Genomic DNA, 22,785 nt, shown 5'->3' with positions numbered 1-22,785 from the left:
GAGAGCGGCGACCCCACGGATGCTACGCGTTGCGCAGGGCAACGTCGGAAAGATCTCCCCGGCGCACACGGCTTTCCTGCAGCTCTGCTGGGAGGCTCAGATAGATGTGGTCCTCGTCCAGGAACCCTGGACGGGCTGGAAGGACGGAAACGTGCAACTGAACACGCACCCGGGTTTCGACTCTTTCGTCCCGGTCGACTTCTGGGACAGCGAAGGAACCAGACCAAGAGTATTGACCTACACACGCAAAGGGATAGGGATGACGGTGGAGCAGCAGAGGCCTGTCCACACGAGAGACGTACTGTGGCTGGTGGTCGACAAAACGACGACTATCGTCAACGTGTACAGACAACCCCGCGACCCCCACAGCCGCACAACAGGGATACTGCTAGAACTCAAACCCCCGGAGCGAGCTTTGATCGCGGGTGACTTCAACGCGCATCACTACTCTTGGGAGCCCGGGACGAGGAACGGGAACCGGGGAGATGACATCGCAGGCTGGGCAGACGGCCACAATCTCTCTCTTATCAGCGAAGTTGGGGTGGCAACCCAGGATTGCGGACATGTCCTGGACCTGGCTTTCTCTAATATCCCTTTTGCGCACGCGCAGGTCAGCCCACAGCTACACCCGGGAGCTGACCACGAGGCCATCGTGGCCGTCATACCACTACTCAAACGCCCAGTGTCACAGGGAGAGGGCCACCCGCAGCCACGGCCACTGTCAGTGCCCGACTCGGCGCTGCCTCGGCTGAGAGACCTGATCGAAGGGGGGCTAGCTGCGATGCCCAATCTGGGGGATCAACCTACTCCGGAAGACCTGGACGGGCAGGCAAGTCACATCGTCGAGCTCTTCTCCCGAGCCATTGAGGCGGTCGGCAAGAAGAGAGGAAAACATGGTAAAGGCGCGGCTTGGTGGACGGAGGAATGCGCAGAGGCCCACAGAGCATACCGTGCTGCCCGCAACCAACAAGCCTGGGAGACGGAGCAAGATGCGCACCTTTATCTAATGGAGAAACGAAAGGCGTTCCTGAGCACGGTGAGGAAGGCTAAGCGAGCATACTGGGCCGGAAAGATCGATGGAGTCGCTTCAGACCGGGACCTGTACCAGATCATGGGTTGGCGGAAGGCGAGCCTACTGACCAGAGCACCCCCATTGGTTGTGGACAACCAGACGATCGAGGATACTAACGAAAAGGCTCAAGCGCTTCGGGGAGCCCTTCTCGACAGGTTTAGTGCGGAAGATGACGCACCGGGTGACCCGTTTGACGTACCCGTCGTCCCGAGGCGAGCGATTACTTGGCAGGACAATGTTAGCGAGAGAAGAAGTGAAGACGGCCACCTTAACAAAGACAACGACCCCTGGTGTGGACGGCATCACAACACGCCTCCTCCAGGCATGCTGGGATGTCATCTCGGAACCGGTCAGGCAGCTATTCCAGTCCTGTATGCGGGCCGGCCACTTTCCTCTGCCCTTCCGCAGAGCTGAGGTGGTCATGATCCAGAAGGCCGGCAGGGATGCCTCCAAGCCCGGGTCCTGGCGGCCGATCGCGCTCCTCTCGTGCCTGGGCAAGGGACTAGAGCGACTGATAGCCAGAAGGATGGCGTCCCTGGCGATTGTCGAGCGCATCATCAGTCCGCAACAGATCGGGGCTCTACAAGGCAGGTCAGCCGTCGATCTGACGACCTGCCTCACCCACGACATCGAGATGGCCCTCCTAAAAGGACTCACGGCGACACTTCTGACTATGGACGTAAAAGGGGCGTTCGACTCCGTCCTTCGGAACCGGCTCGTCATTAGACTGCGTCAGCAGGGATGGCCACATGGCCTGACCAGACTGATCTTTAGCTTCTGCTGCAACCGCACCGCTAGAGTCCGACTGGAAGAAAGCACAACGGAGTACTTCCCGCTGTCATGCGGGCTGCCTCAGGGGTCACCACTATCTCCCATTGCCTTTCTGCTCTACATCGCAGAGATACTTGAAGACGACCCGAACGCGCGATTCGGGTACGCGGACGACATCGCCACTCTGGCCATCAGCCCCTCCCTGGAGAGCAACGTCGCAATACTCAACCGAAGCGCAGCCGGCATTCTCAGATGGGGCTTGGAGAACAAGGTCTCCTTTGACCCGAGCAAGTGCGAGGTCATCCACTTTACTAGGAAGCACGGCCAGCCAGCGGAGCTGCCAGAGGTCCGGGCGGGGGATTTGGTGGTCAAGGCCTCGACGAAACCTGTACGCTGGCTGGGTGTCTGGTTCGACAAGAGACTGTCCTTCCGGCACCATGTCGACGCAAAAGTAGCTGCAGCAAAGAGGGCAGCTCAACATCTGAGACAGCTTAACGAACACAAAGAGGGGACTCCCAGCGGCCGCCGTGCGAAAAGCCGTCGTCTCCTGCGTACTGCCGATCGCGCTCTTCGGCGCCGAAACATGGTACGCAGGTATCACGAAGCCGGCTTCGAGACGCCAAGCGGAGACAGACACGAATCCGCCTCTCCAAGGAAGACCCGTCAACACAGGCCAAAAGGGGCTCGTGCAGAAGATCGACAGCGTCATTACAGCGGCAGCAAGGGCCGTTCTGCCTGTCTGGAGGACAACGCCAACCAGTAGCCTCCTCCGAGACGCCGGCTTACCGTCAGCCAAAGTCGCCTTAGAGGGCGTCCGCTTACGGGCCGCAGTCCGACTACAGAGGATTGATCGCCGACACCCGCTAGTCGCGCGGCTCTCCCAGCAGGGACAGCAACAGACGAGACTACAACGGACGGCTGAACTTCTGCCAAGATGCGGAAGACCAGCGTTCCTTCAATCACAGTACCTGCCAAGCTCACAGGATCAGATAGTAGTTCAATGCAAAGAAGAGGCTGCGAAAGCTTTCGAGCGCTGGCTAAAGACAGTACCGGAAAGCCATATGATCGTCTTCTCGGACGGCTCCAGGGCGACGAACGGAGCCGTGGGGTACGGCTTCGTCATCTACCGAGACTCCAAACGCATAGCACAAGGGTGCGGCCGACTCGGACTAGCAGAAGTGTTCGACGCCGAGGTCGAAGGGGCGCGAACCGGCCTCAGAAGGGCTCTGCTCACCAATCGCGGTCATCCAATCCACATATGTATCGACAACACCAGCGTTATACAAGGCATCCGCGGCAAGGCGCCGGACTCGTCACAAGACGCGTTCCTCGAAATCCAAGAAGCGGCCAGGATATTTGATATACGGACGCACTGGTCCCCGGGACACCAGGGCATCGAAGGAAACGAGGCCGCGGACCGGCTGGCCAAAGAAGGAACGACACTGCCGGCGCGGATGGGTCAAATGGCAACACTAGCGGGCATCAAGCGGCTTGCAAGGGAAAAATTACAAAGCCAGCACAGGAGATGGTGGTATAAAGAGCGAAGGCCGCGGTACGCGGACTTGGGGCTTGAGGCAGCTCTGTCCAGCCCTCCTGAACTGGCCTTGCCGCGGGCTACGTTACATCACCTGCTGGCGGCACGATCGGGTCACGGGGACTTCGAGCAATATCACCGACGTTTCAACCACGACGACGCTCTAATGATGTGCTCTTGTGGAGAGGCGAAAGACGTGGACCACCTGGTCTACTGTCGACTAACGCTGGCGAGGAGGCAACGGTGGCCGACCCTCCACTCTCGCAGTATGCCCGAGCCCATAGGCCCTATGGGATCTCTCGAGGCCTACTTCAAGAGATTAATCACCGACCCACGAGGCTTCGAGGCCTTTCTCCGCGTGACGGACTTCTTCCAGAAGATCTGTCTGCGGTAGCAGCATCCACACCTACGTAGATGTGAGTGCGGACTACAAAGAACCTCCCGATTCCAAGGGACGATTTGGGAAAGAATGAAACTGGGGCACCAGCGGGAACCGGGGACAGACAGAACGCGTAGTGGCCACAAGGCATGATTTGGAGGACGATGTAAAGAGACGACGTACTGTAGAGTAGGTAGCCTTGGCTCACGGCCCTCCACGCCATATACCCTTCGGGAGGTCTGCGGTAAGGGCTCTAGCCCGGCCGCCACGGCGTTAAATACAACAACAACAACAACAACAACATGATGGATGAAGCATGGTAAGGATCGTAACGTACTCTTGCAAAGAGAAGGTACCAGTCGATCGAATACTTCGCGCTCACGTAGTAGGCCGAACCAGCAAGTGGCATGGAGACGGCGGCGATCATACAAGACCACTTGATTCCTATCTTGTTGATCAGAGGCCCGCCAAAGACGGTGATCAGACAGCCGGCCATGTAGCTGAGGGCAGTCGCCAAGTTGGCCAGGTATGGGGTCGAGAGGCCACCACCTCCAAGGTTGGAGATGGCGTCGGACATTGCAGGACCGACAAAGGACAGTCTACATGAAGACGTTAACTTGGATCCCGCGACGTTGAATCTGATGCTGACATGAGTCCAACTTACGCTCCAAAAAGGATCATCTGGAACAACACGCCTCTGTAGAATTTCGTCGACTTCGAGGCGCGGAGGTAGGCCTCGTCAACATTCTCGACAGCGCCCTCATCGTATACGTAGCTGGTGCCGGCGGCATGGTCAGTCGCGTCAGGATAGCTAGTCGTTTCGGGAATCTTGTTGTCGTCCTTTGTCTGTGGAGTTGCCATGGTCCTGAAGAGAGCACTGAGAACGTGCTTAGAGATCGTGGGTGTCGAATCTGGGGATGAACAGATGGGCCTGGCATTGGCCTGTATATAGTGGTGTTGTCATATCATTAGAGAGGCTATCATTGGTTCATTCTAGGATGGCTGTAGTTTGTCAAAGATCCGTTGGACTAGTCAGTGCGGATGATGGTTTCCATTCTGGGGTTGGGTAAGGATCACTGGGTACGCATATGTTGGAAAGCTGGATTCGTAGTCTACGGCTTGATTACTGTGTCAGTTTGCCTAGGTACCTACCTATCTCCGGGGGGCTGACCAGTTTCACCGAGCCAGTAGAGGCTTATCACGGTTATCGGTAGTTGGTGCTTCCCCGGTTTATCTGTCAACCACCCCAACACGGAGATACGCAGATAAGCGTGTCAGCTTGTCAAGTCCGTATGGATAAAAGGTATGGACACGCAATTAAGGAGCGGGCCTCTGTGAGCTTCAACCCCAAAATTCTGACCGGGCCGGTCGACAACTCTAAAGGGTGGTGCTTCAACCGCTGTCCTGGGCTAGGTGGTTGAGGATTATCTGTATGGGCTTTTAAGAGGCCGAGATTTGGAGGATCGCTGCTGATAAACTTTGAGGAAACGCATACCCAAACGGGGGTTCCCCGCAAACGACCGGGCCGGTCAGTCGTCTTGCTCTTGGATCCCTTCCCTGGTCCCCTAGGAGTAGTGCAGGCGGCAGGCACGATTGAGTCCGCTCACCGGACGGAACAGCTTTCCCGCTAGGTTTCCCGTCCCGGCCCCGATCCACCCCCGGCGCTCGCCTAGTTGGTGGGGACCGTGATGGGACATCCGCATTCCAGGCCTTTGAGCCTTTTATTATAACGGCGGACGCGGCGGCTTGGTCTACCACATCTATCTCGTGCAGCAAGAAACAGTCACTCACTGCATCCCGTGTCTGATTTCTCTCCCCAAGAAAGACAAACACGCACCCTGTCACAGCCATGCCCGCTTCCCCGCTCCCCGTCCCCAACTCCACGACCTCCTTCTGGAGATCATCCCCGCACGCTCTAGACGATCACCGGTCTACCCCGGAGCTCCCAACCGAAGTTGACATCGCTGTCATCGGCGCTGGCTATGCGGGTGTCGCGACAGTATACCATATCCTCGACCAGTGCAAGGCGCGTGGTGTTCCGCCGCCAAAGATTTTGATCCTCGAAGCCCGACAGGCATGTTCCGGGGCAACTGGACGCAATGGTATGTCTAGCAGCATCCCATCTTGCTAGGTAATTGGTCTTGCTGACACTGGATCTGGTGTAGGCGGCCATCTGAAGCCGGATCCGTACAATCGCCCCGCAAGTTTCGTGTCCACACATGGCATTGAGACCGCGAAGGAGTGTGCGGAGTTTGAGGCCAAGAACCTTATGGAAGTAAAGAAGGCCATTGAAGCTGAAGGCATCGACTGTGACTTTGTCCTAACTCGGGCTGTCGACGCCTTGATGTCAGAGACTATCCGCGATAAGATGAAGGCCAACGTCGAGCTGCTTAGAAAAGCTGGCGTTTCCGTAATGAAGGACGTGTACTACGCCGATGGCGCCGAAGCCGAGCAAGTGAGTCGAGCCACATCCTCCACTTAGAAACAGGACTGACTGTTTATTCCAGCTATCAGGTGTAAAGGGAGTCAAGGGGTGCCTGTCGTATACCGCCGGCACCGTCTGGCCGTACAAACTAATCCTCGCTCTCCTCTCAAAGGCCCTCGACGCCGGCGTCAACCTGCAGACCCACACGCCCGTCGAGGCGGTTACCAACACCCCCGACGGGGACGGCTACCTGACGCTAACCACAGCGCGGGGCAGCGTGCGCGCCGCAAAGATCGTGTACGCGACAAACGGCTACACGTCGTCCATTCTGCCCGAGTTCGCCGACAAGATTGTCCCTGTGCGCGGCATCTGCAGTCACATCACACCCGGCAAGACACCAGCGCCCTTACTGCCTCATTCGGTTATCATCCGGTGGTCGGATACGGAGTATGAGTATCTGATTCCCCGACTTGACGGAAGCATCGTCGTCGGCGGCGCGCGGTCCTCGTATTATCATGATTTGTCGGCGTGGTATAACAAGGTCAATGACGACGAGTTGATTGAGGCGGCGAAGACGCATTTTGATGGGTACATGCAGCGTGTATTCCGCGGATGGGAAGACAGTGGCGCTACTACGTCCAAGGTGTGGACCGGAAGTGAGTTCATAACCCGTTTACAGTTTCCTTGTTTGTACTGTAAGCCAAGTGACTAACAACAATAAAGTTATGGGCTATTCATCCGATGGATTGCCGCACGTCGGCGTCGTCCCTGGAAAACAGAAACAATTCATCATTGCCGGGTTCAACGGGCACGGCATGCCGCAGATTTTCCTCTCGGCCAAGGGAGTAGCATCGATGATTATGGAGCAGTCGGAGTTTAAGACTACGGGTATTCCCAAGGTCTACCAGGCTTCTCAAGCGAGATTGGACAGCTCCAGGAATTCGATCCTCGAGAGCTGGAAGGCGGTCAATCAACCGCCAGCAAAACTGTAGAGTATTTGAGTTTCATACAAAATGTCATATTAGAGGCGTTTTGCAGGGAGCATGTTAATCAGAGTTGATCTTGATGCAAGTTTTGTAGTCATTGATTCGGTTTAGCTGTTGCAGCTTAGGCAATTTCCGGAAGGAGCCTCGAGCATATTAGGCAATGTTAATTGCGAACCTACAAAGGTAAACGAACCAGCTTAGTGTCGAGATATATCTTAGAATCTAGCCAATCATATACATATTAACACGTCTCAATTATCCTCTCCTTCATGAACACCCACATAATATCCATATTACATGATGATCTGGGTTTTGTAGATTAGTTGAGAACTCGAGGGTTCTGGCGCTTTGCAACCTGATCATCATAAATGTGTCTTTAGTTACAATACAATAAAATACATGTAAGTCAGTTTGACAATTCAAAGACTCATAATTCTATCTCAAAGCACTTTGATTAAGTTATTTCCCGGCTATGCACCGCTCTTACCCCTTCTTTTGGAATCTTTGGGAGTCTTCTTGAGTCTTCTTGAGTCTTCCGAAGTCATTTGCGACAACAATTCACTTAGCAGTATTACACTCAACTATAAACGATCTCAATGCTTCGAAGAACATTGTCATCTGTAAGTTGTAAGTTACGCCCAAGTCCAATTATCGCGAGAGGCTGATTGCTCTTTGGAATGCCAATGGCTTTTCCCCGGCCTGAGCATCCCGATAGCGGCTTTGATCCGTCACTTCGGACTTCCATTGACCGTCCTTATCTTTCCGTTTTGGTGTTGCATCCGACAAAAGTCCCCAGTCTCCACCCCCACAGCCCCCTCTCGTCGCCTTTAACCGCATATCAGTTGACTCGATAAGACCCGGGTAATGCAAACCAATACCGGCGTCAAAACTGGCTACCGGAAAACAGTATGTATATGAGGCCGGCTCCGGCGTTCAAGATAACCCTCTCGAAAACGTAATGTTGGATGTCCTGTGTGATTCACTCGTTACTAAGATTGCTTGGGCGATGAGTTGTCCAGATCTGAGTAGACAGAGCAGTTCGTACCCACTTTACGTCCACTTGACTTCCTGGCTCCTATCGCCAAGCTCAACTTCCCCAGATTGTTGACCAGTCTAGCGTCGGATTCGCCCGCCACAATTTTCCACATCATCGGTGTGAATACCACTTATGGCTCGTCTTTTGCTTTCCCCAAAGCCATGGGTTCTGAGCTCACAGAGCAACAGCACACGTGGGAGTGCACCGGGCCGGCGCTGTGCACTGTGGTCCCCTTTTAACGTTAACAGTCGTATCCCAGCATCCGCAGTATCCCAGTAGATAAAACGAAGCTGATAACGTTTTCCTGCCTCAGCAGTATGTCCTTTCCCGGCAAAAAGGCCCACTCGAATATCACAAGTCGATAGGGAACCGGGAATCGGCGCCGGAAACTGTATGTGATGCCTGTTCTGAACTCCCCGCACTTCGCAGCACGTGCGGGGAGACAACATCAAAGTCTCAAGATGAAGCCCAGCCTTCCATAAAGGCGCCACCCATGCAACGCCTCGTGATAAGCCTCATATTTAATCTACATCATCGTGTTGGTACAGACCTCTCGGACCAACAGACATACCCTGAAGCAAACCCTTGCATCGTGTAACCATCCAATAACCACCCCCGAACCTACCTCTTTCGGGCATCCTTTGTTAGCACTCACACATACGCAAGTTCGCAGCACGCCTCAGCCAACCCCAAAAACCACAATGACACCACCGAAGAACGTCGTCTTCGACGTAGTCGGTACCCTCGTCACGTACGAGCACCTCTTCGAAGCCATCGACGAGCGCCTAGGCGAACGCCTCCGCGCCCGCGGCATCCAGCCCAAACTCCTCGGCTGCTGCTGGCTCGAGGTCGCCGAGCGCGAGTACACCTACCTCTCCATGTCGGGCCGCTACGTCGTCTTCTACAAGGTCTTCACCGCCCTCTTCTACCGCTGCCTGCACTACGCCGGCATCGAGGACCCGCGCGCCTTTGCGAGCGACGAGGACGTTGACTACCTCATTGGCGAGTGGAAGAGCCTGCGACTGCGCGAGGGCGCCGCCGAGTGCGTGGCCAAGCTCCGCGCTGCGGGTTTCACCGTGTGGTGCTTCACGGCGGGCGACATCGCCCGCGTCGGGGGCTACTTTTCGAGGGGCGGGGTCGAGATGCCGGTTGAGAACTTGCTCTCGTGCGATTCGTCTGGCTTGGCGAAGCCGACGCCCGAGGCGTACGCGCCTATTTTGAAGAAGTTGTCTGCTGATGGATGCGAGCCCTGGTTTGCGGCGGCGCATTTATGGGATGCATCAACTGCAAAGACTGTAGGGTAAGTCGATGCCTCTATTCGCACATATTTGTGATGCATCGGACTCACTAACGTTTTGCAGATTTAAAGCCGCATACTGCACTGCTCTGGAGGGAGAGGCGTTACCAGAGATTTTTGGTGAGATGGACGTGGTGGCGGAGACTTTGCCGGCGATGGCAGACAGAATCATTGCTACGTATGAGAAATAGACCGAAGACAATGCTGCATAATATAACAACTCAATGAGTCAAACTTGCGTTGATCGTTAAGGTTGAACATTATCAAATTTGTATAAACATTAGACAATAATTGTGTTAGACTCTCATCCACGAGCGTCCGCGCTCTAGTCCCATTGATGTTCGTCATTATTCGTTAAACTCATCTCGGTCCGCTTGGCTTGGCTGCCGCCATCGCCGCCATCTTAGCTTTGCGGGCTGCCCTCCATCCCGGAGATTTGATTCGTAGTACTGTGAGACACACCGTTAGTATATAAGCTTTCCAAGAAGCGACTATCAGGGGGACTAACCAATCACAGCGGATCCCACGAGGACCAAGTCCAACAACGCGAGTCCAGTGAAACACCATCCGCTTCCCATCTTGGAGACGAGAGAAGGGATCACAAGCGCGGCAATGGCAGCACCGGGATTCCTGAGCATGTTTCCGAGTGCAAAGGCACCTGCGGCCTGCTGGGCTACGCACTCGGTCAAGAAGGCCGTCGTTGCCACAAACACCCAATTCATTCCAAAGCCGGCTGTACAGAAGTCACAACGTCAGTGCTCGAGTTCACGTGGAATGGGAAGTGAGAACTGAATGATCTATTCCAAGGCCGGACAAGAACTTACTCAAAAATGTGGCAACAAGAACGGCGGCGGGGTGGAGTGAGATGTCGACGAACCACCCGTACATGGCACACCCACCGGCGCAAACAATGACACCCCAGATCTGGTCTGCGAGTCTATTCTCAGGGTCGACGGTGTTGTCAGGAGACGCCTTGACTGCCCGCGCCCTACGCCAGTCCGAGAAGCGTCCGCCGATCAAGGAGCCCGCAATCATGGCAATACCTACGGCGAGGAAACCGGCGCCGACGCCTGCGCTGGACCAGTTGTAGCGGTCGGCCAGCTCGGTGGGGAGTTGTACGGCGATGGCGAAGTAAGTCGAGTAGAGCATGGCGGTGTTGAAGGACACGATGCCGATGGGCGGGTAGCTGAAGAGGCGCCAGTACATGAGCAGAGTCGGCTTTGGAGGCGGGGGACCCCTCTCCGACTCTGGTGCCAGGGGCGAAGACAGCTTTGGAGGGAAGAGAATGAAGCTAGCTTGCGAATAGAGCTTGCCGCTGCCTACCCTGGCGCGCAGGGTCTCTGGAAGCATGAGGAGGATGATGATCCAGAGCACGAAGCCGGCAATGGCTGTGAGGGTACAGTCAGTATGGTTCAGTCCGGTACTGGCTGAGGGGGTGAAAGGCTTACCAAGGAAGCCAAAGATCCAGCGCCATGACGCTACCGTCAACGCGCCTCCAATGACTGGGCCGAGGACAGGGCCGAGCTGTGGGCCTAGGAGGAAGATGCTCATTGCGAATGCTCTCTCTTTGGGCGGAGTGACCTGAGCATTGGATTAGGAAGGTGAGCGGCGGACGTGCGGTAAGTTCTCTCGAGTCACTTACATCAGCAACAGTGCCTGCGCCCATCGACACGACAGCCGCAGACCCAAAGGCCTGAACGATGCGAAGAAATACAAGAGCGCCATAGTTGGCTGGTACGGCGGCGAGAAGGATATTGGCAACGATATAGATAGAGAGAGAGATGATGTATAGTGGTCTCCTGCCCTTCCAATCGGCGAAACTGGCCCAGAATAGGGGCTGTTGGGGGTGTAAGCGTTATATTCTATCTTGAACGTGGGGTTTGAAAGGCTGGGTAACATACACCGAAGGCGAACGTGAGCATGAAAACGGACACAGTGACGTTAATGGCCGTCGCGCTTGCGTGGAACTCGCTCTCCAAAACGGGCAGAGCAGGGAGGTAGATGTTGCCGGCCAGAGGGCCGAAACAGCCGGCTACGGTGACCACGATAAGGATGAAGCGCTTTCGCCATGGCGAGAAGGCCGAGTAGGCCGGCGGCGCGCCGGCTTTCTTCTCTGGGTCTCCGTCGGCTTGGTCTGGAGGTAACGGCGACGGCGGCGGCTGGCTAGTGGTGGTGGTGGTGGTGTTAGCCGGGGCCGGCACCTCCTGTGAAGACATTGCGTGATCTTTGGTGGGCGTTACCGTGCCCGAAGTCGATGAACTGGAGTCGGCCATCTTTGACAAAGGATTCTGAACAAAGTAATACAGAAAAGATACCCAAAGAACGAAAAGTAAGAAGCAAAAAGGCGGAAACAATGTGTACTGATGGAGAAACACGGCCGTCAAAAGCCAGAAAGCGGTAAAATGAAGCAATACTGCTTCGGTGATTACCGTTATTTCTGATCTGGACGGATCAAAGTGTAGAGCCTGTTGTAAGTAGGTAGGGTAGGTAAGGTATGTGTGAATGATTCAGTGTCCATTTAATAACCCCCCTGACTTCTTGGGCAGGCTCTTTCCAGTCTTACACGTACCCCGTACAGATCAAAGGCAGTGATCAGGAAGGATCCGTCCGGCCCCGGCCCCCTCGGTCAGCTCTTGCTGGATCCTCATCGGGGCACTGCCGCAATTCCCTGGCGGGCGCATGCGGGGAGGCTCCGCCCAAAGTACCGGTACCTCTACGGCTGAAATACGTACCAGAGAGCACGACCTGGTCCACTTTTACGCCAACCCGTCTTGGGAAAGTCTAGAGAACCTCATCAAACTCTCTTTCTCTCGCTGCATCTTCTTCTTCCTCCATCCCTTGTCTGCTTCTTCTTGGCATCACAACTCGCATCAGGCCCGCTTGGCGGCCAATCAACCTTCCCAAGGATGTGACCTTTTGTTCCTTACTTTGCCTGGTGCGACTGACCGATACGTCGGGCATCGCACAGCCCGGTGTGCCGCTGACTGTGGCCCAGCTCTGCAGACTGACTTGTACGACGAACTTCTGATATCGAAAGGCACAAATGTAATGTTCCATGCTCAACCACCAACTCGCATATGCGGTCTATTTCGAGAAGACGACGAGGTCTCTGTTCTTTCCTACAGTGATTTCTAATCCTGTCTTCTAGCCTTCTCCTGCATGTCATCTCTAGGCAGCTAGAGTTTCTGCTACCTTACTTTGGGTAGGGCTGAGGAGAAGGAAGGAGGATTACTTCCATCTTGTCGAAAGTTTCATCTCGGTCCTTGTAAGTGTCACCGTCGCTTTTCGTCTTTCCTCGCTTCCTCGGAATATCGGCCCTTGAACATATAAGCTTGTTATTTCTTTGTCACAGCTTTGACTGACACCGTACATCGCAGACGTTCTTCACGACGAGATGCTGCTGTTTTTGCTCAAAGTTTTACTCCTCGGAGCACTGCTCCTTGGACTCGTTTACTATTTTCTTCTCTTGCCTCCTAGATATCCGCAAAATATCCCAGCGATACCGTTCTGGGTAGCCCTCATTCCCTTCTTCAAGGACGTTGATCAGTCGGACATTTTCCGTCAGTACATTGACAAGCCGCTGCGTACCCACGGAGCAGTCAAAATTTTCTTCGGCGCGCAATGGAACATCTTGGTGCATCGGCCCTCGTATCTGGTTGAGATATTCAAAGACGAAGACTTGTACGAGAAGAGCGGCAACCAGAAGAAGATTCCTCACAGCGTCCTGGCAGAGTTCCTCGGCAAGTGTCCTTTGTCACACTTAGTGCTTCGCAAACGTTCTAACCCGCAAACAGGCGACAATGTCATCTCGGCGAGAGGCGACGTCTGGAAGAACTATCGTTCGGTCATCAAGCCAGGCCTCCAGAGGACATTCGATGGTGAGATCATCGAAAGCAACGCAGTCAGCCTGTGCCGTCTCCTTCGCGAATCCCAAAAGCGGGCCGGCAGTGGCGGCGGCGGCGTTGCTGTGCAGGATCTGTTGCAGCGGTATTCCGTGTCCAACTTCACCGAAGCCGTGTTGGGTACCAAATTGCATGTAAGTCGCCCTGGCCCCCACGACAACGCCGAATCTAGCAGGGGTGTTTCGCAGCGTGCTGACCGCAGCCGATTCTTCGTAGGCACTCGACAGGGCAGATGCTCCTATCAATCTCCTCCAGACGGCGGTCAAGAGGGAGATCTTCAAGCCCATCTTTATGAGCTTTCCGTTCCTCGACAGGTTGCCACTCAAGTCTCGCTTGGCGGCCCGACGCACTGTGGGCCTCTTCAAGAACGAGCTCAAACGCGCGCTGCAGGCGAGCCACCACATGCCTGTGGAGAAGACAACATCCCTGTCGGGCCAATACGACGACAAACTGGGCAGACGCATGCTCGACGCCAGAGCATCGGGCATGTGGAATGAGAAGCAGCTCCTCGACAACCTCACCGTAGCATTCGTGGCCGGTCAAGAGAACCCACAATTACTAATGATATCGAGCCTGTACCTTTTGGCAAAACATCCTGTAAGTCAGCAAACATGCCCAGGCCCGTGCCGTCTCACGCGTGCGTTCGTTGCTGACATGACTGGTGGGGTGTTAGGAGGCGCAAGAGGCTTTGCGCCAAGAAATCCTTTCCAAGGATGCCAAGTCTTCAGCAGATCTGGCCAAAGAGGACATGCCGTTTCTCACCTCGCTCATCTACGAGTGCCTACGCTTATTCCCTCCTATTGGTCAATTGATCAACCGGAAGGCGGCGGAGACGGCGCTGCTAGGCGGCGACGTCGTAATCCCAAAAGGGACATATGTCGGCTACCACTGCTATTCAACAAACCGATGCCCGACTGCGTGGGGTCCCACAGCAGACAAGTTTGACCCCGGACGGTTCGTCTTACAAGCACATACTTTGAAATATCATGAAGCTCACATTCGCAGGTGGGGATCGTCCTCAGAAGTCATTCAGCAAACCTATCGCCGCCGCCGGGCAAGGGGGGAGTGGATCAGCTTTCATGGTGGTAAGACGGGCTCCAGAGGAGGAGTGGTGAATCATTTTGTCATCGTAGTCCTGCTAACTCTATCCCAGGCAAACGCGCATGCCTCGGAGAGAAATTCGCAATGTTGGAAATGAGGACCACCCTGATCCAGCTGGTCCGCGAGTTCTCCTTCACTTTGGACCCGATGTGGGTTGACCGCAAGACTCCGGTAAGTTTAAGAGTGCCGCTGCCTATGTCCCCCCGGTAGACCGAGCTCTTCTCCACTCTTTCTAGATTTTCGGCGCTGACGAAAAGCTTCTTGTTCGCTTTTTCTCCAGGCCGGTCCCCTTTATCCGCGTGCACTTCGGCTGGTTTTGACAGACAGGGTTGACGATGAAAAGAGCGTCGTGAACTAGACAAACTTGGGCGATCTACGGGTTCGGGCGGTTTGGTGTAGATTGAGTTTTGATTTGCTCTCTGGGGGTTTAGATAGGGTTACAAAGTTTGATAATCATAGTGATAATAAGACGCTACCTCCCGATGAACAGGTACTTCCCGCATCATCCCTGACCAAACTCTCGGTTCTCCATAATTCAGAACCAGGGTTTAACGCTTCTAAATTAATCGACAGGCATGATTGGAGAAGGCCGCTTCGATCTTCGTTCAAATGCATTAGAAGCGAAAGTACGTCCACCCAATGGAAAGCATCTCCTCCACGTATCCGTACATGAACCTCACAGCGACCCGAATGCAACTCCAACTTTCGAAAAGCCGCATTCCAACGCCAAGAGAGCCGCGCCATAGTCGGTGCATACTGCGTATGCTGGCTGCGGTATCTTGAGGAATCTCAATAAGCAGCCTACCTGCACTGCGGGCACGGAAATGCAAAGTACAAATAAACATATGCACTCGAGTGGAAACATCTTTTTTCGCGCGTGAGAAATCAGGCGGGGAAATCATTCGCTTGCCATTTTTTGCAAGAAATGACCGCCATGCGGCCCATGGAAGCGCAGCATCGGACTTCGGTGCCTTGGCTTTACCCTGCCTTTCCCTTTCATCCCCCCCTGTCAGCACGTCCTTTGACTTTGACTTTGCCGAAGTCTTCGAAAATGAACAACGACGACGCCAAGGCCTGACAGCTCTGAGCTAAGAGAGATATGGCAACCCAAGACCGAGATGTAAGGTTTGCTGCTTAGCGCGCAGGCCCGCATGGCTGGTCCTTTAAGGTAGTGGAGTGTCTTGTCTTTTGCCTTCGCCCCAAGGTGATCTTAATGGCGTGATGTTAATGGGATTTGATTAGTCGTATTGGTTCGTTCGGATGGAAGCCTCGACTTATTCTTAGTCTGTGCCGAACAGCGTTTTTGTTCTTCCAGTCTTTCTCCTAGAGGCTCGTCTTTTCTAACATCGAGACTGGCCTCCCTTCTCGACCAACGACAACCGTCGTTGAACGATGCTGGCAAACGTACCGTCGTACCCCCACTTTCCATGGACACTTGAATCCTTGCTTGCTTCTCGAGGGGCTGACCATGGATCATCATCAGATGGCCTCTTCCTTGTAATACGCGACCCAAACAGCGTGTTCGTACCTGTACACAGTACAATGAGCCTGAACGACCCCCTGGTCACAGCTCTATGGGGACACAAGACCTGAATATCTTGTGTTACCCTAAGGAACTCGGTCTTTCTCAGCAAAAGGGAAGAGTGCGAGAGAAAATAACCAAGAGCCACAAAAAGGAGGATCGAAGGAAAAGGTCAGGTCCCCTTGGCTCATCCGCCTGCCGCCCGCTACAGGCATCTTGTTCATGCCCCCATTTCTACGGACTGCCCCTCCTCTACTAAGCATCCATCCCAGCCCTGCTGCTGAACTCTGTACATGTACAACGATCTTGGTCCTTTTCTTTCGCATTTCTTCCAAGTTGGGCAAAGCCTCGATTCAGGATTCTTCGGTGATCCCATATATGCAACCTGTCTGTGGGCTAGGTAGACTAGGAAGGCTTCATCCCCTGTCCCGCCACCTTCCTCTGCTGAAGAACTTCTTGCTAAACCCTCTTCCTTCCTTCGGCAACAATCGGGGCTTCCTTGTATCCATACAGCCAGCAACATCTGTCTTATTTTTGTTCCTTCCTGTGTTGAGCTGACAATAATCCTATCTGCGTCGAAGCGGCACAAACGCAATCCAACGCCTCGTTTTTCTCTTGGGTCTGTCTTGATCGTACGGTGGACACATTTCACAGCCCGCCTCGGTATTCCTCGAGTTGAAGAAGGACGTTTTTCTCACACAACCTACCTAAACATAATCGTACCACCTGAACCACGAGCCGCGTCCAATCGGATCAATCAGGCCCCCAAAAGAAGACTTCTAGAAGTGTTGGTGTCTTCTAGAGTTGCTCTACCGCCTTCTTATGTTTAATGTTATAATAAGCCCTCCTCGAGAGACCACCGGATTCTCTACCTAATCAGCAAGCCACGACATCATCACGAAACTCTATAATTCCCTAATCACTACTCTAACATCAGACGACACATATTCTTAATCCCTTTTTCTTTTCACAATGGAGTTCTCCAATGACGGTAGTTCCATCTTCCACCGGTTCCAGGCCGCCTTCGTCCACGACGGGCAGGGACAGCTGCTATACTGCACCGGGCCGCAGAAAGGCTACGTGCAGCAGCAATGGGACTCGTCCATCAGCCACAAACTCCCCAGCCAAAAGTTTCAGACATCAACAGGAGAAAGCACAACGGCACCAAGCAAACCCGTGTCCGCAAACCTCGATGGGCCGTGCCAGGGCTGGAAACTCTATGAGATGCAGCGGAGCGCTTCCAGCACGACGGCGGGCTTCATCATCGATGCCGCCACTACGTCTCAGCAAGACACATCCAGCGCACAGTTTGATGATTTTTTTGTCCAACTGCTCTTAGACCAAGCCGACTTTGCCATCCGCGACCATGAGCGGATGAAGTGTGGCACCTCTACAGCCTCCCCTACAGACGCCACATCCGAGATCGTCAATCTTTTTGACAGCTTTCTCAGATATCAGGGCAAAGACGATCAGTGGGAAGCGAGCGGCAAGGCTTATTTCACGGAGCGTGTTCGGCATTTCATCTCGCAGCAGGCCAGAATCGAGCTCTGTCTTCCTGCATTCCCGTGTAAATCGTCAAATACCAACAAGGTCCTCGGCAAAGCCCCTGACCGCGGAGAGCAACTCGCTCTCGAGCGACTTCACGAATTTGTAGAGGCTATCGAGAGAGTGTATGAGCCCGGTGCCAAGATGTGGATTATCAGCGACGGTCACGTCTTTAGCGATTGCAGTAAGTCCAACAAAAGAAGAAAAGAAAAAAAAGGGGGGGAGGGCAATATTCGTGGCTTACAGAACTGACAATCCACTTAGTCGGAGTTGACGATGAAGATGTCGATGTGTACGGCGAGCAGTTGAAGGAGATGAACCGCGCAGTCGGCGTCAGCAGAGGCAACACTGACAGAATTGGTTTCAAGTCGCTCGTCGACCTGTTTGAACTCAACGAGTCAAAGTCTCAGCATAAGCTCTCGTCGCTATCAAAGGATCTCAACATCCCAGACATTGAGCACCACGTCGAGACGAAGCTGACGTTGGAGGCTGAGCTCTGCAGACGGATCCTCATGGCGGGCTGCCAGCCCCAGGAGTCTGCGGTGCGGGCCAAGATCAAGTCCCAGAATCCAGCCATTCTGGCTTTGTATCGCGGGTTCTCGAGGTTCATGCTGGAGGACCTCGAGCTTCACCCTTTTACTCTGGGCATGACACGAAGTCAGAGGAAGAAGTTGTCGCCTAAGGTGGCGTTTGAGATGATCATGGTAAGCAAAACATGCAGCACCAATCATATTACGTTGTCTTTCCCCTTTTGTCTCAGATTGCTAACTTAACGAACAGAGGAACCAAGCATACTCTAATCTAGTCGAGCTGCTTCTTCCTAACCATGTCCGTCTCTCAATTCACGCGTATGTTCCGTCTAAAACCAAACCCTTTCGGCCAATATGCTTGAGTCTAATATATCTCGATGTTATAGCCACAACAACGCCGGTCCCAAATTCGGGATTCAACTCTTCGACCCCGCCGTCGTCCGCGCCGTCGAGGGCCTCTCGCCGGATGGTACGCCAATGACCTCCCGTGACCTGCTTCACATTCCCACGCCATGGCATAACTGCGTCGTCGAGGTGGAGGGCAGCCCGTACCTTCTCGTTACCAAGGCCAGTGTCCCTCGCCAGGCGGTGAGCCTGGGCGCTGTGACCGGTGAGATCTCCACCAGGAATGCGCCCTGCTTCGTCCTACGACCAAAGAAAAGCAACCCTTCTGCTGCTTCCAAGAGAAGTAGCGAGGAGAAGAAGGAGGAGGATGAACAGGAGGTCGCCGTGGCGCCCGTTGCCCAAAGACCTATCGTAGCCCCTGCACCAATCCCAACTCAGAGGCCTAGGGCTGCTGCGAAGGGCAAGGGACGATTTGACTGGGTTCGGAGGCTGGCTGCATTCCAAGTTATTGGCTGGCTTGGGATGACTTTCTATCACCGCTTTGTGGAGATGTTTGTTTGAAAATGGGGTATGAATGAAGATAATGGAGTACAACACAAAGCCTGTGAATCGGAGTTGGACAAATGGGAAACTGGGGTGTTGAATCAGGCGTTTTGTTTTTCTTGATAGAAAATGTCTAATCTTCAATCATTCATACTTCAAGCAATACTTGCTCATGTTTCTCTACCTGTTCCCTGTCGCTGGATCCAGTTCTATGTTGTCGAAGTCACTGTACTTTGTCGAATATTCCCAGGGTCTTGAGCAAATTACCTGTCGGATTGGAAGTCCAATTCGACCTCGAGGCAAGGGGCCCGCGCAGGGGCCACTTACAGACCATACTTACGAGATCTACGGTCTACCCAACCTCCGGTTAGAACCTCCTTTTTACACCTTACGCAGAAGTTAAATATATATAGATTTTGACCTCTTCGTCACCCACGGTTCGAACCATCCCTGTGATAGGAATACCAACACTGATCAGTGGTTAAATCCCACTATCGCAGATCAGCAAGGCATCTCGCAAGCAGAAGAGACGACCTCCTCGAACGGAACGCGACAGGAGAATCGTGCTACCTACCCGACGGAAAGCAGGCGACAAGACGCGAATCTCTACGACGGAACGAAGTAGAGGAATCGCAGCCCTTGACTGCCCACGAAAGGTCGACGTCCATCACGTCAAAAACAAACCGCAATTGAAGGAATCGCGAGAAGGCGACCAAGCTACCTACGTCGCCCTCACGCGATTTGTCCTACTCAACAATCCACGGGCGGCCCGTACGCCAACAGAGGAAAACAAGCGAAATCACCAGATTCGCCAGATTGGCAAATCCACCGCAGATCTCGACCGTACGACGAAACAGGCCCAATTGGAGGATATAAAAAGGCACCTCAGGACCACAGAAACAAACTTTCAAGGCAATAGGGTGTTCAGGTAGGAACCAGACCCCGCCGGTAGCTCCAGGCGTATTTCTTGGTCGAATCCGAGGAGGCTACCGGGATCGACGGCGATATCGCCATCATCAAGACCGACTTCGAGATTCCAAGGTCAAGCTTCCCCTTCTCACCTACACCCACCACCCCTCGGCTGTTCCGAAGGAATAAGAGCCAGGCGGAGTTGAGACGAGGAAGGAAGGGATTCAGAAGCATCACAACGCTCACCCCGTAAAGGGGTGTGAGGTACCCAATTCTTCAGACTACACATCCTCGCCGAGCTACGAAGGCAAAGAAAGAGCCTGTTGCCCCAGTTGGCACGGGAGAAAGCCAAGAAGACGTCTGAGGAGAGAACACGAAGAGAGGGCCACCGGAAGACCTCTCTTATACGATAGGGTACGCCACAGGAAGAGAAAACCGTCAACAAGAAACATGGCGGCCAATTCAGAAGACCAAGAGCAGATGGTGACGAGGCTCGCCGCAAGGAGGTTGGAGGCCGCGGGAAGCTCCCAGACCCCGACAAACACGGCGAGCGACGACAGTGCGCTGCTACCACGACCAACAAGCGGATCTGACACATCCCCATCAAGATCAAACACGCCGGCCCCTACAAACAGAAGCACAAGCCAAGGGACGACAGGGGGCGAGTCAGCACGCAGAACGCGCGGAAGGACTCCCATCCCAGAAGATTGGGTTGAGATTAATCCGGAGTACTGGGGGAAATGGTCATATCGAGACTCAGACCACCCCAATGGCGAGCAAATTGATGCGGCGTTAGTCTTCATTATGGAGATGTACGCCCGCAAGGGGCTCGAAGGGCAACCCCTGTTCTACAGAGTCGTAGACGACCTAGGCGACTGGAAAGATGAATGGTTCGCCAGCGCTAATCCCGGTGTCGTCAAGGAGGTGAACAGATTCCTCCACTGCCGAGGCGTTCTGCCAGCCCAAGGGGCAAGGCGAAAGGCCCACGAGACACTCGCAGCGACAGTAGCCGCAGAGGACTTCACGCCATGGGACCAGAATCAGATCGACAGAGCAGTGTCAAAGTACGAAGAATTCAGCAGACGAGTGAACCAACCGGACTTTCTGCTGAAGATCACCAACGGTAACATCGCGGCGCCCAATCTAGCGCAGACAAGGGGGATCACACCGGAGGCGCGTCAGACGACGATTCCGCCCATCGCGGTGACGACCCCAACGACAATACCAATCCGAGGATTGATCCCAAGCACCCAACAAAGTACGAGGTCGACAATGCAGACACCACCCAATTACGCTGCCGCACGAGAAGCACGCGAAGAGAACGATCCAGCGGTAGCCAGCACAAGACAGTTCACTGACCTAAAGAAGATCTTTCCAAAAGAGAAATTGTACTCAGGGGGGAGATATGAGGTCCTGCAAGAAACCCTCACGATGTTCTACGACTACTGCGAAAAAGTCGGCATCCGAGAACACCAATATCATTCGGTAGTCAATGTCATACTGACAGGGAAAGCTGCCGAGTACTACTATCAAGCGGTGCGTAATATCGATCGAACCGACTTTCTCAGCATCGTTGACACAATCCGAAGTCGATTCGAGACCCAAGATAGGAGCCTCGAGCTCCTCTCGGAGCTGAGGGCATTGTCATTTAGCTCTGTAGCCAGAACAATGGAAGGAAAGTCGAGAATTGAGATCCTCGAGGAGCTCATCGACAGGATCGACAAACTGGCGAGGACGCAGCCAAATGAGGGGACCAATGAGCGAAAGGTCGGTTATCTATGTACGGCGGTACAGAGGGTACCAGAGGCAAAGATGACTCTACATCAACCGCCTGAGGACTACGAGACGCTGTGCTCGAGGCTGAGGTCCAGCTTCAACATCGAAGCCAGGATGCCAAATCAGACTCACCTCCAATCTCACGAAGGCCCTCACCAACAGCACTGGGTGGACCGCACGTACAATGGCAAAGGAAGAGAGGCAAGGTATGGCAACCGCCAGGGGGGAGGAACAGACTCCTCAGGGGGGCGCTGGTCCAACACCAACCGAGCACCGCGGAAAGGGAAGTGCTTTATATGCAAAAAGGAGGGTTGTTGGTCAAGCAACCACTCTGATGAGGAACGCGCCAAGTCGTACGACCAATACAGAAAGGCAAAGGGCACACAAGGCAAGACGGGCCATGATCGATTCAACCAATTCCTGGTGGTCTACGAGGACCATCCAACGAACGCAATCGAGTCGTCTGAGAGCGAGGAAGATCTTACCCCGTACACTCAAGACCTCGACTTCGACGAAGTTAACGATGTCACCCATTCTTTCTTCGCCCCGTCAACCTCAGGAGGATATACAATGCTGAACGAACAGAGAGCGGTACAAGCCCTAAATGAGCAGGCTTTCCTCCATGGTTGGCAAGGGAAGGTCCCTCAGCCAACGACAACGCTCAGCAGCACGGGGGACACGAATGCTAATACCGCAGCCATGGCTCGCACTAAGGTCAAAGGGCCTGGGGAGGAAAAGAGAACGATGGGCTTACAAGCACGCAATTTATACCCACCAGGAGGGTTCTACGGTAATCCAGTGCAAGCATTCCATGCCAGCGAAAGGTATGGCTCGGAAACCTTCCACGGGATTATTCCAGATACCGGGGCATCACAATGGTCGACGGGGGGCAAGGGACAATTCCACGCACTCCAAAAGATCTCACCAGTGACCCTCAACACTACAAACGCGGGCATTGCGAGGATCAGTTTCGGCCCAGGGGAAGAGATAAGTGCCTTAGGTACTGTGGATGTAAATACACGATTCGGAACGATGATTTTCCACATTCTACCCGTCAATACACCATTCCTCCTATGCCTGAACGACATGGATAAATTGGGCATTGTGTTTGA

The 22,785-nt window shown here is 54.0% G+C and overlaps 6 protein-coding genes across 6 annotated transcripts; 4 read left to right on the top strand and 2 right to left on the bottom strand.

The window, feature by feature from the left end:
- Window positions 1-4,009: 4,009 nt before the first annotated feature.
- Window positions 4,010-4,617, bottom strand: BDP55DRAFT_727009 (uncharacterized protein; the record flags this gene model as incomplete). Its single annotated transcript, XM_060579233.1, has 2 exons — window positions 4,010-4,355; window positions 4,421-4,617. 2 exons carry the CDS (start codon window positions 4,615-4,617, stop codon window positions 4,010-4,012), a joined length of 543 nt encoding a protein of 180 aa, XP_060431830.1.
- A 910-nt stretch (window positions 4,618-5,527) lies between these two features.
- BDP55DRAFT_607319 (FAD dependent oxidoreductase) lies at window positions 5,528-7,173 on the top strand (the record flags this gene model as incomplete). The annotated part of the gene is made up of 4 exons (XM_060571125.1): window positions 5,528-5,858; window positions 5,922-6,211; window positions 6,264-6,837; window positions 6,905-7,173. The coding sequence occupies exons 1-4, from the start codon at window positions 5,606-5,608 to the stop codon at window positions 7,171-7,173; spliced, it is 1,386 nt and encodes a 461-aa protein (XP_060431829.1). The 5' UTR covers window positions 5,528-5,605.
- A 1,731-nt stretch (window positions 7,174-8,904) lies between these two features.
- BDP55DRAFT_548833 (haloacid dehalogenase-like hydrolase) lies at window positions 8,905-9,691 on the top strand (the record flags this gene model as incomplete). Its single annotated transcript, XM_060568874.1, has 2 exons — window positions 8,905-9,503; window positions 9,565-9,691. The coding sequence occupies 2 exons, from the start codon at window positions 8,905-8,907 to the stop codon at window positions 9,689-9,691; spliced, it is 726 nt and encodes a 241-aa protein (XP_060431828.1).
- Window positions 9,692-9,787: 96 nt separating this feature from the next.
- Window positions 9,788-12,124, bottom strand: BDP55DRAFT_658751 (major facilitator superfamily transporter). Its single transcript, XM_060574502.1, has 6 exons — window positions 11,402-12,124; window positions 11,143-11,337; window positions 10,949-11,081; window positions 10,325-10,888; window positions 10,009-10,233; window positions 9,788-9,949 (listed from the first exon to the last, which is right to left on the bottom strand). Exons 1-6 carry the CDS (start codon window positions 11,771-11,773, stop codon window positions 9,861-9,863), a joined length of 1,578 nt encoding a protein of 525 aa, XP_060431827.1. The 5' UTR covers window positions 11,774-12,124; the 3' UTR covers window positions 9,788-9,860.
- A 770-nt stretch (window positions 12,125-12,894) lies between these two features.
- Window positions 12,895-14,713, top strand: BDP55DRAFT_692645 (cytochrome P450; the record flags this gene model as incomplete). Its single annotated transcript, XM_060577142.1, has 6 exons — window positions 12,895-13,240; window positions 13,295-13,536; window positions 13,619-13,999; window positions 14,076-14,356; window positions 14,408-14,487; window positions 14,556-14,713. The coding sequence occupies 6 exons, from the start codon at window positions 12,895-12,897 to the stop codon at window positions 14,711-14,713; spliced, it is 1,488 nt and encodes a 495-aa protein (XP_060431826.1).
- A 2,284-nt stretch (window positions 14,714-16,997) lies between these two features.
- Window positions 16,998-19,006, top strand: BDP55DRAFT_727004 (pyoverdine/dityrosine biosynthesis protein; the record flags this gene model as incomplete). Its single annotated transcript, XM_060579232.1, has 4 exons — window positions 16,998-17,754; window positions 17,835-18,274; window positions 18,351-18,418; window positions 18,487-19,006. 4 exons carry the CDS (start codon window positions 16,998-17,000, stop codon window positions 19,004-19,006), a joined length of 1,785 nt encoding a protein of 594 aa, XP_060431825.1.
- Between the last annotated feature and the right edge of the window lie 3,779 nt (window positions 19,007-22,785).

The sequence above is a fragment of the Colletotrichum godetiae genome (assembly GCF_030913485.1).
Source record: "Colletotrichum godetiae strain CBS 193.32 chromosome Unknown BDP55scaffold_13, whole genome shotgun sequence".
Taxonomy (NCBI): Eukaryota; Fungi; Ascomycota; class Sordariomycetes; order Glomerellales; family Glomerellaceae; genus Colletotrichum; species Colletotrichum godetiae.
The sequence above is the reverse complement of the archived record's forward strand: the minus strand, read 5'-3'. Positions and strand labels throughout refer to the sequence as shown.